The 14,031-nt window shown below is 32.2% G+C and overlaps 1 protein-coding gene across 10 annotated transcripts; it reads right to left on the bottom strand.

Moving 5' to 3' along the window:
* Positions 1–663: 663 nt before the first annotated feature.
* On the bottom strand, positions 664–2,542 carry LOC145064920 (uncharacterized). Of its 10 annotated transcripts, none has more exons than XR_013688145.1 (6): positions 2,321–2,542; positions 1,970–2,082; positions 1,506–1,572; positions 1,356–1,429; positions 1,210–1,288; positions 683–1,056 (listed from the first exon to the last, which is right to left on the bottom strand). XR_013688145.1 is itself a non-coding variant. In XM_079012287.1 (5 exons), the coding sequence occupies exons 2-5, from the start codon at positions 2,075–2,077 to the stop codon at positions 853–855; spliced, it is 465 nt and encodes a 154-aa protein (XP_078868413.1). In that variant the 5' UTR covers positions 2,078–2,085; positions 2,255–2,542; the 3' UTR covers positions 699–852. The 10 variants fall into 10 exon arrangements, 3 of the variants coding, with proteins under 3 accessions (XP_078868413.1, XP_078868412.1, XP_078868411.1); XR_013688140.1 differs by having other exon boundaries at positions 699–1,056; positions 1,506–1,747; positions 2,255–2,542; XR_013688141.1 differs by having other exon boundaries at positions 699–1,056; positions 2,255–2,542.
* Between the last annotated feature and the right edge of the window lie 11,489 nt (positions 2,543–14,031).

Below are 14,031 nucleotides of genomic sequence, written 5' to 3'. Positions count from 1 at the left end.
TTTTTATAAAAATATGGTTGAATCGGTTAAATTAAATAAAAATACATAGTAATGAATCATTTTCATCACAAAGGTTTTTTTTTCATATCTATTTAGATTTTTTTGAATAAAGACACTTAGTTAATGTTATAAAGTTTTTTAATGCGTTTGTATTCATCTAAAACTATATTTTGTTTCCGAATTATACTTTATTTTATTGTTGATGTACATGGATTGATATAAAACTTTGGTTATATGTATTTAATGTATTTGGATTGATCTTCAACTTGAATTTATGTGTATTTTTAATGTTTAAGCTTGTGGATGTCTAAGTGTGTAAGAAAATTGGAAAAAAAATTAAAAAAACTGGTTAAACCGACGATCGAACCGGTTAAACCGGGAACCATAACGGTTCAACTAAAAAACCGGTGGTTTTTAAAACATTGGATGTGATCTTAAACTCATTTCAATTACTGTAGAAAAAAAAAAGTTTTTATAATAAGTGCTTAATCAGGTTATTCAGGTTGACCTGAAACCTAATTTTTTTATAAAAAAATAACTCTAAACCCGACTCTAATTTTAATTCGGGTTTGTCAGATTAACTTGAATAACCCGATCAACAATTCTGACCCGATTAAACCTGACATTAATTACATTATTTGGGTTAGGGTTGGGTCGGGTTAAACGGGTTAGGGTTTTTTTATACTAACTAGAAAGAAACCCAAACTTCGCATGGGCGGAGGGTTCAGTGAGGTCGAAAATGGAAATGTATTGTTATGTTTTGTCTAATAAAGGCATGTACTTTCGTATGCACAATTACATAATCATTACACATTTGGATGTGATTAGAATGATATATCCAGATCACTAAACTCACCAGACTAGACTCATAGACCACGATTGCAACATGAATCTTTTTGCCTTAAAAAATGAGAATGTGATTAATATAAAATCAATTAATGACCCGTTTGATATAAGTTGGTTGCTTTGAAAAACTGGTGTATCTTTTCTTCTCCGGGACCATAGATAGCAGCTGGACGAATTACACATGTGCAAAAAAAATCCCCTCTTTTTTTCCTATAAAACAATAGCCAACAAAAAATTTGGTAAACAAATGTCAAAGCTGTGTTAAAATTAAAGATAAGGCATTGTAATTCCAATTTTTGTAGGTACATGTTTATCATGGTCACGCATTAACATCACATTTTTAACTTGAAAAATAGATCTTACCTTTCTCTCCATGACTGAAACGCATGAGTTTGTGGTACCCAAATTGATCCCAATAATTTCATTTCCAAAAGGTGTCGAGCTGCAGTAAAAGAATTGGTTAGCTTGAATCAAAAGAGACAAATGTATAGAAATACAAAACATGGTACCTTAAGGGTCTGACAATTACACCCAATTTATGATGCAAGTATGACCTAGTGGATGATGGTTTAGCTCCATTTAACTGGATGGAAAATAATAAGTAAAAAAATTATCCGAATGGTCAAATGAGTTTGATAAAGTTTTCATAAAATAATTACCAATTGAATTCTCCAAGAGTAAAGGGAATCATATATGCTTCAATGGCAGAATTAGTGATATTAAACCCTGTTAAACATAAAATTTAAAGCAATCGAGTATGGTATATCTACGGCTCTTTGGAACTTCATAATAAATTAAATAAACCCAAACAATAACATATTTTAGATTCATACTCCAATGTAGGCACACTTTGGAGGTGGAATTATAAAAACAAATGGAACTTCCCTTATGAGTTTTTGACCTGAAAAATCATTGGAAATCTCACCTAAAATCAGTAAATGATTAATACATATGTAGCTTGTAAAAAGCCTTCGGATGGTTTGTTAATTGAAGTATGAATTGCATATTAGTCTAGATTATTCCTTTACCACCAAATTTGGAGTTTGAATTAGATAAGAAAATCATGGGAAGACTTTGAACCTAATAATCGAAGAAGAACGAAACAATTGTGGGTAGGACTAACCTTTCGTTTTTTACTCAATTGAGTCGCCATATTTGCAGGTAGAGTTTGGGAAGACAAAGACCGACCACAACCGTTGCTCATCTTGTAGCGAAATCCTAAGCACCTCATGAGACCTGCTGAACAGAAGAATTGTATTGGTTAAATAGACGAGGTAGATGATATGCTCGAGATGTCATACTCAACTCCAAACCTAACACCGGCAAAGAAATTGAACCCTAATCCGAATCAGAATCAGAAGAAAACCTAAATTAAAGGTTTGATTTTGGAAAGTGGGACTGTTCATACCTGGGTCCTAGAACAACAAACAGAATTGGTAATGGGTATAGCCGGCGTATTCCCTTTGTTCCGTACCTAAAATAGCCGATACCCAAAAGCCTTGACGCCAGCGATAACAGTCGTTATGGTGGGGGCGGTGTGAGTGTAAAGGGACCGACAAAAAGAGTTGAAGAAAATAAGACATTCAATTTAGGACATGAAATCGTTGAAGGAATCAAGACGATTGAAATCACTAACGAATCTAGATCAACCAGTATATTTGTAAAATAGATGAGACGGTGGGTATGATAGTTCGCATATTAACACCCCGTTCCCGTGATCACTCAACGAGAATAAGGAAAGGAAATGGATGGAAATGAGAAGAAAATAAGTTAAATCAGTGTTCCCGAGTTTCATTAAAGGAGAGAAGTGGAGGGAAATGAGATGATCACTTTCTCTCATAACTTTCCTTCCGATTTGGGAGGATTTGGAAAGAAAGAACAAAATGATTCATTTTTCTTCCACTTCTCTCCAACTCGGGAACACAAAAGAAAATTTTGTTTTCCTTTCCTTTCTCTTCTTTTCTCTCGGGACTTTCTTTTCTCTTCTCTTCTTTTCTTTTGTTAAACTCGGGAACGAGGTGTAAGGGAGAAGCCGATGATGAGCGATGGAACTAACCCATGTGGAGTAAAGTAACCCATGGAAACAAACGCTCCCTTCACCAGAACTCCTAAGTGGATCAGAAAAGAATGGTGGTGGAGAAGGATCGAGAATGAATGACCGACCCAACTCAAATAACATAAAAAGGGACGAAACTGCAACTTTAAGAAAAAAAGGGGCAATTCCAAAATCGTTAATAAGCAAAATAGAATGACCAATTATGTCAAACCCTTAGGAACTTTACCGTTCCTAAATGAGACATTTTTAATATATATATATATATATATATATATATATATATATATATATATATATATATATATATATATATATAGGGTTAGGTTATTTTGTTTTTACTAACTATTGTGTGCCAGAATGCACAGATCTGGACTATCGGATGGAATATAATCAAAAGTCATGATCTAAGGGTCTATGATAGTAGAATATGATAGCATCTACCGTATAATCACATAAATTTCAACATAAGGGCATTTTAGTCAATTAACCTATATTAAAAAAGGAAATTTTTGGATTTTTAGGGATGATTAGTTCCTTTATTTTTTAAAAATTTGAATATTTTAAATTAATTCAAATTTAAAAATCCGATTTTATTATGTCAGAATGATAGAATGCGAACCATAAACTAGTAAATATATTTTTCGATTTTATTCTGTCAGAATGGCAGAATGCCAACCATAAACTAGTAAATATATTTTGAAAAAATACACAAATCAATTCTTGAACTAATAATATAACAATAATTACATTGTATGATTGTGATTCATTGAATAATAACAACATTCTGAAAGAAAAAAAAAATCAAAATCTAACAAAAACACTAATCTATTCTGAAAGAATATTATTTTTAAGCAACACTTTATACATTGTAGCATAACACATTCTGGTATAATATACTCTCGTTCTATATGTTTTCTTCATTTTCCACATCAATGTTAGCCTCTTCAAAACCTAAATCCAAAAAGAAAAGATAATCAATTTTCAAAAATTAAACAATTCAATGCATTATAATAGAATACATCAATAAATATTCTTACAGAATAAACTATTCTTGCATAATGGTTTTGAATATTCTTAAAGAATTTGTGACATATTCTATCGGAAACGATATAATAGAGAATGGTAATTACCGGATTTAATTTGAAGAAGAATTCCAAAGCCAGGGTAGATAGCAGCACGGGACTTGAACCTGATGATCTTCCCTCACGTTTTAAGCTTACAAGTCTGGGTTGCTAGCAGTTTTTTCATTGAAGATTCCTCCAAAGGGCAAGAGGGAATCTTTGATTCTTTCTAAAACATAGGATGTGTCAACATCAAAGTAAGGCTGGTAAGCAGCAACTGTGAATACCTTGAACCAACCACTACTTTGTTGTGCTTCTGATGAACTAGATACTGGCTTTGAGAATGTATCTGAAGAGAAAATGTAACAAAGATTACATCTCTAATAAGTCTAACTAATAGATGTTCATTAGTTGGTAGTTTGCTTGGAGGATTAAAATAACATGAGTCTTGTTTTCCAATTGGTTGAGGTTTTAGATAGGTTAACTAAGTCATGATGCATTCAAATCCAGAAGAAACATAAAATGCTAGTAATTTAAGCCCTAAAACTGATGAATTTTATATGGATTTAACTATGTAGCTGAACTAAATAAGATCCATTAACTGAAGTTACTAAATTACAGTAGATAGTTGAAAACTAATAAGATGCTTCAAGAATTTAAACACACACCATCGGCATCGCGGGGAGGTCCAGAAGCGCCTGAGATCTTGCCTTGTGTTCCAGATGGGGGAAATGTTTGGAGAGTTGAATCTGCAACAACCAACAACCAAATTACTTAATGCTTACAATATAATCCAGCTACCAACGAATAAATTAGGGTTCAGATCTAGTATCGAAGTGATGAAAACGCAATTGAAGAAGAGGATAAGAAGTTTTAGAGGAACAGATCCAGAAACATTTTGGTTGTCAATGGCTATGTAATTTCCGAACATCATCTTGAATTCCCCTGTATCAAAAGTATGGTACCGATCTGGAGAGTATTTCTTCTTTGTTTCTGGATCTCTTGTCGGTGCTGAGCTCCCATACCCTAACCCTAACCCGTCTTCTCTCTAGCCGCCACCATCCATTCGGAGTTTACCCAGCCGCTATCTTCACCCCTCTTACTTCCTCCACCGCTGCCAGCCTTTTGCCTCCACCACCGGTGTTGCAAAGCTACTGTTGAAGACATGAACCGCCACCCCCTTCACACTCATGTTTCGACCGGCAAAGCCACCGACAGCCTCTTGAGGCTCTGCCGACGCTGTTTCGGTTTTCCTTCTTCTTCTGTTTCCTCTCCGTAGCAAGAAACCGGCATTCGCTGGAGTTGTGTTTAGAACGATGATTTTTAGAGAAGTAGGGGGAATCAGTGGTGGTGTTATATGAAACTGATAACCTAAATTAGTGGGATATTGATTGATTTTGTTTTCTTTTACCATAATTAATTATAGTGTAGATTACTCTTATACCCTTTTATTATTTACTAGTGATTTAATTATTTCTTGAATTCTCATTGGTGCATTTAGGCACACAATATTTGCTAAAAACATTTGAACCTATATATATATATATATATATATATATATATATATATATAGGGTTAGGTTATTTTGTTTTTAGTAACTATTGTGTGCCAGAATGCACAGATCTAGACCATTGGATGGAATAGATCTGAGGGTCTATGATAGTAGAATAGGATAACATGTACCATATAATCACATAAATTTGAGCATAAGGGCATTCTAGTCAATTAACCTATATTAAAAAAGGAAATTTTCGAATTTTTAGGGATAATTAATTCCTTTATTTTTAAAAATCTAAATATTTTAAATTAATTTAAAATTAAAAATCCGATTTTTATTCTGTCAGAATGATAGAATTTTAACCATAAAGTAGTAAACATATTTTTCGATTTTATTCTATCAGAATGACAGAATGTCAACCATAAACTAGTAAATATATTATGAAAGAATACACAAAATCGATTCTTGAACTAATAATATACCAAATAATTACATTGTACGATTGTGATTCATTGAATTATAACAAACATTCTAAAAGAATACCAAGTATAATTCTAAAAGAATAACAACATTCTAGATGTCTTGTGTATGTTTGACCTCTAAGCCAATTCAAAATATGCTAGCATTCTATGAGATTGACATTTTGTGACATTGACATTCTGTCATAATTGTATTGCATGAGATTGATTTTATACAAGGAGCCTTTCCCATCAGGTCTTCAAGCCATTCTTCAAGCCATTTCTATCACAAATTCATTGCCAAATACTTTGTAGTGATACACTTGTAACAACTGCACATTAAACATATAATTAATTAACTACAAATTCTATCAGAATAAAGCAATAATATTCTTATATAATAAACTATTCTTTCAGAATGGAAATATTATAAAAAGGTAAACAAGGTCAAAGCTATGATCAGCCCATATGTCTGTTTGCTTCAACATCATAAACATAAGGAAAAGCCAGTTTGCTTCAACATCAAATCTATGATCAGGATAGATGTTTGCTTCAACATCATAAACATAGACTGAATCATCAATACTTCCAGCTACAAGTTCTCTGCCATCAAAGAATGGTGTCTCTGAATTTCTGAAAAAAAAAATAAAAAATTACAAAAACCCAACTCAAAAAACTTAATCAAAGATCAATAAAGTTCATGTAAACTTACCAGCATCTCCTCATTAACCGGTGATTCCATCACTAACCATGTATACAATATGAGATTGTCATATTTCTCTTTGGCATTTCATCAAACACTTTAAGGGCGCTCCTTAAATCAGCATATTTTCTATGAATCATGAATGAAAAAAACCAATTCAGAACCATCAACATCAAATGAGTTACACAGGAGGGTATATCTCCTGTGTTCGGTTTCCATACGATCGAAGAAAAAAAACATAAATGGTTATGTGGCTTCGGTTTTGGTTGAAAATGGTAAAACCCCCATTTTTTTAACCACAACCACTAAATCATTATTGTAACGAAAACTTGTAAACAAACATAAAATCAAATTCCAATAACATTATAGCACACAAATAATAACATTAATAGAGATAATTTGTTGTACTCCTGGTTCAGTAATTACATTAAACACATGGTGGGCATTGATAAATTCTAACAGATTTGTACTAGACATTTCGGTTGTCCATGGGAATTGGGAGTATTTCCTGCAAATTGCAAAAGTATTTACAGAACTGAATTTAACCTGGGATCTATGTTGATCACAGATGACAAAACGAGCAACTGGAAATTGTTCCTTTACAAATAGGGTCCATATTTGGGGAAATCCAAGGAAAAGAAACAGCATGTACCTCTTGTTCATGCTCGTTTTGATACCCAACTTTGTGCCATTGAGCAAGCGTAGATCCATGAAATACAACGACTGTAAAATAGGAATCTAAAAGAAGGATTCTGTCTGGAGCGATAGAAGCGACGTCTAAGAGAGCTGGTTAAGACCTAAAACACAATTCCAAGTCATCTCAATCTCCAAAACGATGAACGAACCTAATCACGCTAAAAGAAAATAGATTCAATATTCAAATATACCTATACGAATTGAGAGCATCACATATTGATTAGGATTATGCAAGATCAAGAATCGATCGTCAGGAGGGAAGAAAAGGGGTCGTGCGTTTCTCTTCTCCATTTCATGTGTGCGCATCATAAAAAAAACAAAGAAGCGATCGACTCCTTCTATCTGTGATGTGTGTCGACTGGAAGAAGAAAGAAGAAATCAAGGTCTTGATCGGTTGTGTTGTGGGGTGTCGGTCATTCATCTTGGTAATTCCTTGAATATAAGACACGATGCAAGAGAGAGACTAGGTCAAAATTATTGATTTTATTTCGTTAATTGCAGGATTTCAATTAAGTGATTCCTTAATTAAAAAATATAAAATGTCCAGAATACCCTTAAATGATTTATTTAATTGTTATTATTTTTTGAATTCTCATTGGTGCATTTAGACATACAATACTTGATAAAAACATTTGAACCTAGCTCTCTCTCTCTCTCTCTCTCTCTCTCTATATATATATATATATATATATATATATATATATATATATATATATATATATATAGAGAGAGAGAGAGAGAGGATGTTAGATGATATTTTCATTTCTTTTTGCTGTTTTTAGACAAATCATTAGCATTTGTAACCCTTTCAATTAAAGAGTTCAATTTATAGTGTTCTTCAAGTGGGTTTTTCGTTTCATGGGTTCCCACTATAAATTCGGTGTTAGATTCCGTTATCTTTTATGATTTGTTTATAACAAGTGGTACTTTGAAGATCAATACATACATGTGTTACAGATCGAGTTCTTCATCCAGTTTTTCTGCAGATCGTTCTTCGTCCTTGTTGTGGCAATCGTGATCTGCATCTGGATTTTTTGGATAGTTATCTTGCTGGGTTTTGTGCTCGCGTTTTTCTTCATCGTCACTTCGACGATTCTTTCTTGTCGACTCTTCTTGAAATCGTTTCTTTTTTCGATACGATCCATACACCAGCAAAATTTAATTTTGATCGTACTTGGTTCTGTGATTCCTGTGATCATTCCTGCCCAGGTCATTCTTTCTTTCTTGAAGCCCTCGTAGTTTTATTAAACCCTAATATAATTCTCTTAAGCCCATATAAATTGTCTCTTTTAAGTTTTAACGTTTTCCTTTAAGCACAAATATACTCTTAAAATCGTGTTCTTATTTAAGCGACAAAACTACAAATTTGGTCCTTATGGTTTGCAAAAACTTTTGGATAGGGTCCAAAATGTTTCCGGCTTGCACCGAAGGTCCAAAATCAAGGTTTTTCATTGTTTTTGGTCCAAAAAAACTTGAAAAGTCGATTTTACCCTTTTCCATTTCTTTTTTCTATTTTCTTTATTTAGTTTGGTATTTAAATAATTAAAAAAAATAAAAAATAAAATCTTACCCAACACTCTCTCTCTCTCCCTCCCTCTCTCTCTCTCTCTCTCTCTCTCCACTGAAGAACTTCCCAAGTTGAAAAGGATTTAGGGCTTTTTCCCTCGTCACTTTGATTGATCGGGCAAAAGAGAGACATATACGAAGTTGCGAACGAAGCAGACGAACGAATAAAAGGGAAGCATGATGGCTCGTAGGGCGCGATTATTCGTTGATCGATCGTGAGAAGGATTGTCTCCTGGGTCGACGAGACCGAAGAACGAAGATGTGAAGAAGCAAGCAACGAAGCTTCGATCGTTCTCATCCGGTTGTGAGGTGCGAAGGAAGGAGGGTCGGAGGAGGGAGGTCTTTGATTGAAGAGAAAGTAAGCGAGGGGTGAGGCCAGAAGATGGGTTCGGTGTGGCCAAGAGGCTGCGAAGGGACGGAGGTCTTCGATAGGGCGAGACAAGCAGCAATGGTAATGACTTTGGTTGTTCGATGTCCAACAGGAGGTATGCGAGGGCCTTTTTGCTCCGTTAATTCCTTGCTTCATCTTCTTTTTGATTTGGTAGGAACAATGAAAAGGTGAAGGGAGAACGAAGGGGGTTTGTAGCTCCCTTGCTCACCGGGAACGCACAAGAAAACACCTCCGACGGAGGTGCTTCTGCCGAAAATCGGGACAGAAGAAGGAAAGAAACAGGAAGAGTTCCTTGATTGTTTTTTTTTTTAATCTGGTCAATTTTTATGTTCTTCAGTTAAGAGAGAAGGGAGTTTCATTGTGTGTTTATGTCGATTAACAAGATGATGATCAAATGGAGGGGTATGTCGACGGATTTGTGGAAGATGAATAAGAATAAACCTGGGTTAGGTTAGGTTAGGGGGAGAGAGAGAGAGAGAGAGAGAGAGAGAGTGAGAGAGAGAGAGTGTGTGTGTGTGTGTTGGGTAAGATTTTATTTTTTATTTTTTTTAATTATTTAAATACCAAAAACAATAAAGAAAATAGAAAAAAGAAATTAAAAAGGGTAAAATCGACTTTTCAAGTTTTTTTGGACCAAAAACAATGAAAAACTTTGATTTTGGACCTTCGGTGCAAGCCAAAAACTTTTTGGACCCCATCCAAAGGTTTTTGCAAACCACAATGACCAAATTTACAGTTTTGTCTATTTAAGCCCCATAACAAGTTTTTTTTTTCCCTTAAAAACAATTTTTCAGCCACATATAAATCATTCCTGTTTTTTTTTTTTTTTTTTTTTTTTTTTTTTTTTTTTTAATTTTATTTCCAGCCTACGATCGATTTTATTAAAACCAAATACGAGCCAATTTATTGTGTTTTATTAAGCCATTATAACAATCTGATTACTCTATGACTACCATAAAATACGATCTTCAACTTTTGGAACGTGACACTCCGTTTTCACTTTGGCAAGTAAAGATGTAAAACCTTTCAGTTACATCTCCACAATAATATTAAGGGATAATGACTTAAAAGAATAATATATTTTTTTTTTATTTGTATACATTTGGATTTGGTCACTAAGTTATTTTTTCGTCAATATTTATCCCGTCAGCTTATTAAACTGTACACATTCAATCCTTATGACCGGTTACTTCAGGTTAGCCGGTTAAAATAACTTAATAGAGTAATATATTTATCACTTTGTACACATTTAGTCCTTAATATTTTTTTATTGCCAAATAAGTCATTTTTTTGTTTTTGTACTAATGCAATACTTATGAATGATTTCTTCAGGTTTATCTAATGACTTCTTACGTGGGACAAACATTAATGAAGTGTTTGGGCCTTTTGATGCTTATGTTCATCGCAATCTCGACTACTTGGTTGCTTAGGTCAAGTGTTATGAACGTCATAACTTCTTTATACGATCTCAGATTTGAACGTTCTTTATGTCCACGCGTTCGTTTTTTTAGTATACTATAACTTTCGTTTAGATTACTCTTGTTAAAAAGTAATATATTTTTACTTACGATTTTTATATCCATACGTTTTTTATAGATGCATGTATAGATTTTTTTTATAAAATCGTAAGTAAAAATATATTACATTTTAACAAGAGTAATCTTAACGAAAGTTGTAGTAGACTCAAAAAACGAACATATGGATATAAAGATTGTTAAAATCTAATATCGTATGAAAAAGTTACGACATTCAGAACACAAGACCTAATCCAAACCACAAGACCTACACAAACAAACAGTCAAGATCGTGATGAACATAAGAATCAACAACCCCAAACACCTCATCAATGACTGTCACACGTAAGAAGTAGTGAGAAAAACCTAAAAAAATCATTAATAAGTATTGAATGAGTACAAAAACAAAAAATCTCATATTTTGAAACAAAAAATAATAAGGACTAAACGTGTACAAAAATATTAAGGACTAAATGTGTACAAAATGAGAAATATATTACCCTATTAAGTCATTTTTTCCGGCTAACCTGGAGTAACCGGTCATAAGGACTGAATGTGAACAGTTTAACAAGTTTAAGGGGTAAATGTGGACGAAAAAAACTCAGTGACAAAATGTGTACAAATCGAAAAATATATTACCATTTTAAGTCATTATCCCTAATATTCTCCAAGAAGTGCTCAGTGAAAAAATTGCAGCTGCTATTTGGTTAAAACGTGAGTCGATATGCATGTCAAAAGATCTCATGAGTAAGATGCATTTAAACCAAAAACTCTTCTTACACAAACTTCAGGAAGGTGGAGACTTGCTTACCCACATATTTAGCTTCAAAAAGATTGTTTCTGATTTGGCTACATTGGAAATCAAGTCTGATGAGGAAGACCTTAGATTGATCCTTTTATGTTCTCTTCCGAGTTGATATTCTAATATATGTGATACTATTCTTTATAACCATGATTTTCTTACTTTGAATGAAGTTTATGATGCCTTGTACTCCAAGGAATAGATGAAAAAATAGTTTCTAATGATGGGTCAAGCAATAGGAAAGGTGAAGGGTTATTTGTTCGGGGCCGTTCACATGAAAGGGATTCTTGAGGTAAAAATATCCGTTCCAAATCTCGAGGCAAAGACAAAGAAAAAAATTGCAGGTATTATCACAAAGATAGCCATGAAATTTCTGAGCGTTATAAGTTGCAGAATAAAGAAAAGAGGAACGCTTCAAATAAATCAAAGGCTAATGATGATTCTACAAACTATGCTCATGACGATGATTCCAAGGGAGAAATCCTTACTGTTGTTTCCGGAAGTGTTGATGATAATTGGGTTCTTGATTAGCTTGCACATATCATATGTTTTCACTTAAAGATTGGTTTGCTACTTTTGAACCAATTCACAATGCCGAGTCGGTTCGAGGTTTTGATTGTTCCCAATTTAAAATTGAAGGCGTAGACACTATCCGTTTCAAGATGTTCGATGGCATGATTCGAACTTTAACCGATGTTTGGTATATGCCTATGATGAACAGAAATCTCATATCCTTGAGCGTCTTCGACAACAAGGGTTATAATTTTTCGGGTGCAAGCAGTGTTTTGAAGACCAAAAAAGGTTCTCGAATTGTGATTAAAGTTGATTAAAGGAAGACTAATGGTCTTTACTATGTCCGTGGCACTACCTTTACAGTTTTTTCTAAACTTGTGTTTTCTAAGGCTCCTCCGTCGGCTCCTCCCAAATGTCTAATTATAGATCCATTTGTTAAATTTCAGAGGTTTTTTTCGTAGTTTTGGTTTTTAAAGAATCTTTTTATTTATGTGTGAAATATCCGGGTTTAATACCATTGTTTTTCAATCAAATGTTTGATTTTAAACCTTAGTATTGTATATACATCTCTTTTTATTATGTTTGCTTAAGTTTTTCTTAGATTGTAGTTATAATAAAAAAAATCTCGAAATTCTAAAAATTTTCATTGCATTTTGGATTGTTCCTAAAATTCTGAAGTTTTATTTTTTGTTATTTTTTCAAACTTCGAAATTTCAGTATGAAATATCTATATAAAATATACTAATATGCCAGAAAAGTGTTTTTTAGTGTGGAATGCCTCATTTTAAATTTATTTGTTCTTTTGGATATATATATATATATATATATATATATATATATATATATATATATATATATATATATATATATATATATATATGGTAAAAGAACAAACAAATTTAAATGGGGGCATTCCACAGGTCATGATGACAACTGATTATAGATTTTGATTCAAGTAGTGTTATAAAAGTCATTATATTTTTATAAAAATCGAATTTTGATACTATGTTATTTTTGTTTCAATTTAGTCACCAAGTTTATTAACTTTTTGCAATGTTAACCATTTGATCGGTCAACCAATGATTGACACGTCATGATGACATGTCAAAAATTGAAAAAAAAATTGATACAAAAGACAATAAGATTTCATTATTTTCAATTTTGACGTTTAGTTATTAATTTTTTTTATTTATTTTGACACTATTTTTTGTTCGAAAACAAACATCATTTTTTTTTAATTTCATTTAATGTTGCTATTTTCCATTTGAAACGGTATAAGTAAATTTTTTACATTTAAAACCATCTTTTTGGATAAATAAAATATTTTTTTATTTAAACCATAATGTTTCATATAAAAATATATTTTTTATATTATAAGTATATTTTTCACTATAGCAATTTTAATGGAAAATATTTTTTACATATAAATATGTAATTTTAATTTAAGATTACGATTTAAATGTAAATAAACATATGAAAATACAATTCAAATATATATATATATATATATATATATATATATATATATATATATATATATATATATATATATATATATATATATATATAAAGTAAGTACTAATTGCAACATCATTTGTATTGCTAATTAATGTTTGATATGAAACTTCATAGTTGAGCCATTCCTAATTAAATCAACCATTTAATTCTTTGTCAGTTAATCTATTTGTGATGGTAGTTGGAAATTGTTCGATTTCAATGAGAAATTATAATATTTAACCTAAAAATTCATATTTTATGTAGCATTTATCGTGTGACTTTATCTTATTAAGTTGTTGTTGTTGTTGTTATTATTATTATTATTAAAACTAATTGATTTCTCTCTTTAATTCGTATTTTTTGTTAGGAAAAAATGTTAGTGAATATCAATTATAACTTGGACATTTCAAGGATCATGTGAAATTATTTT

The sequence above is a fragment of the Lactuca serriola genome, chromosome 7, assembly GCF_051521515.1.
Source record: "Lactuca serriola cultivar US96UC23 chromosome 7, Lser_US96UC23_V15, whole genome shotgun sequence".
Taxonomy (NCBI): Eukaryota; Viridiplantae; Streptophyta; class Magnoliopsida; order Asterales; family Asteraceae; genus Lactuca; species Lactuca serriola.
Note: the sequence above shows the minus strand (reverse complement) of the source record. Positions and strands in the feature narration are given on the sequence as shown.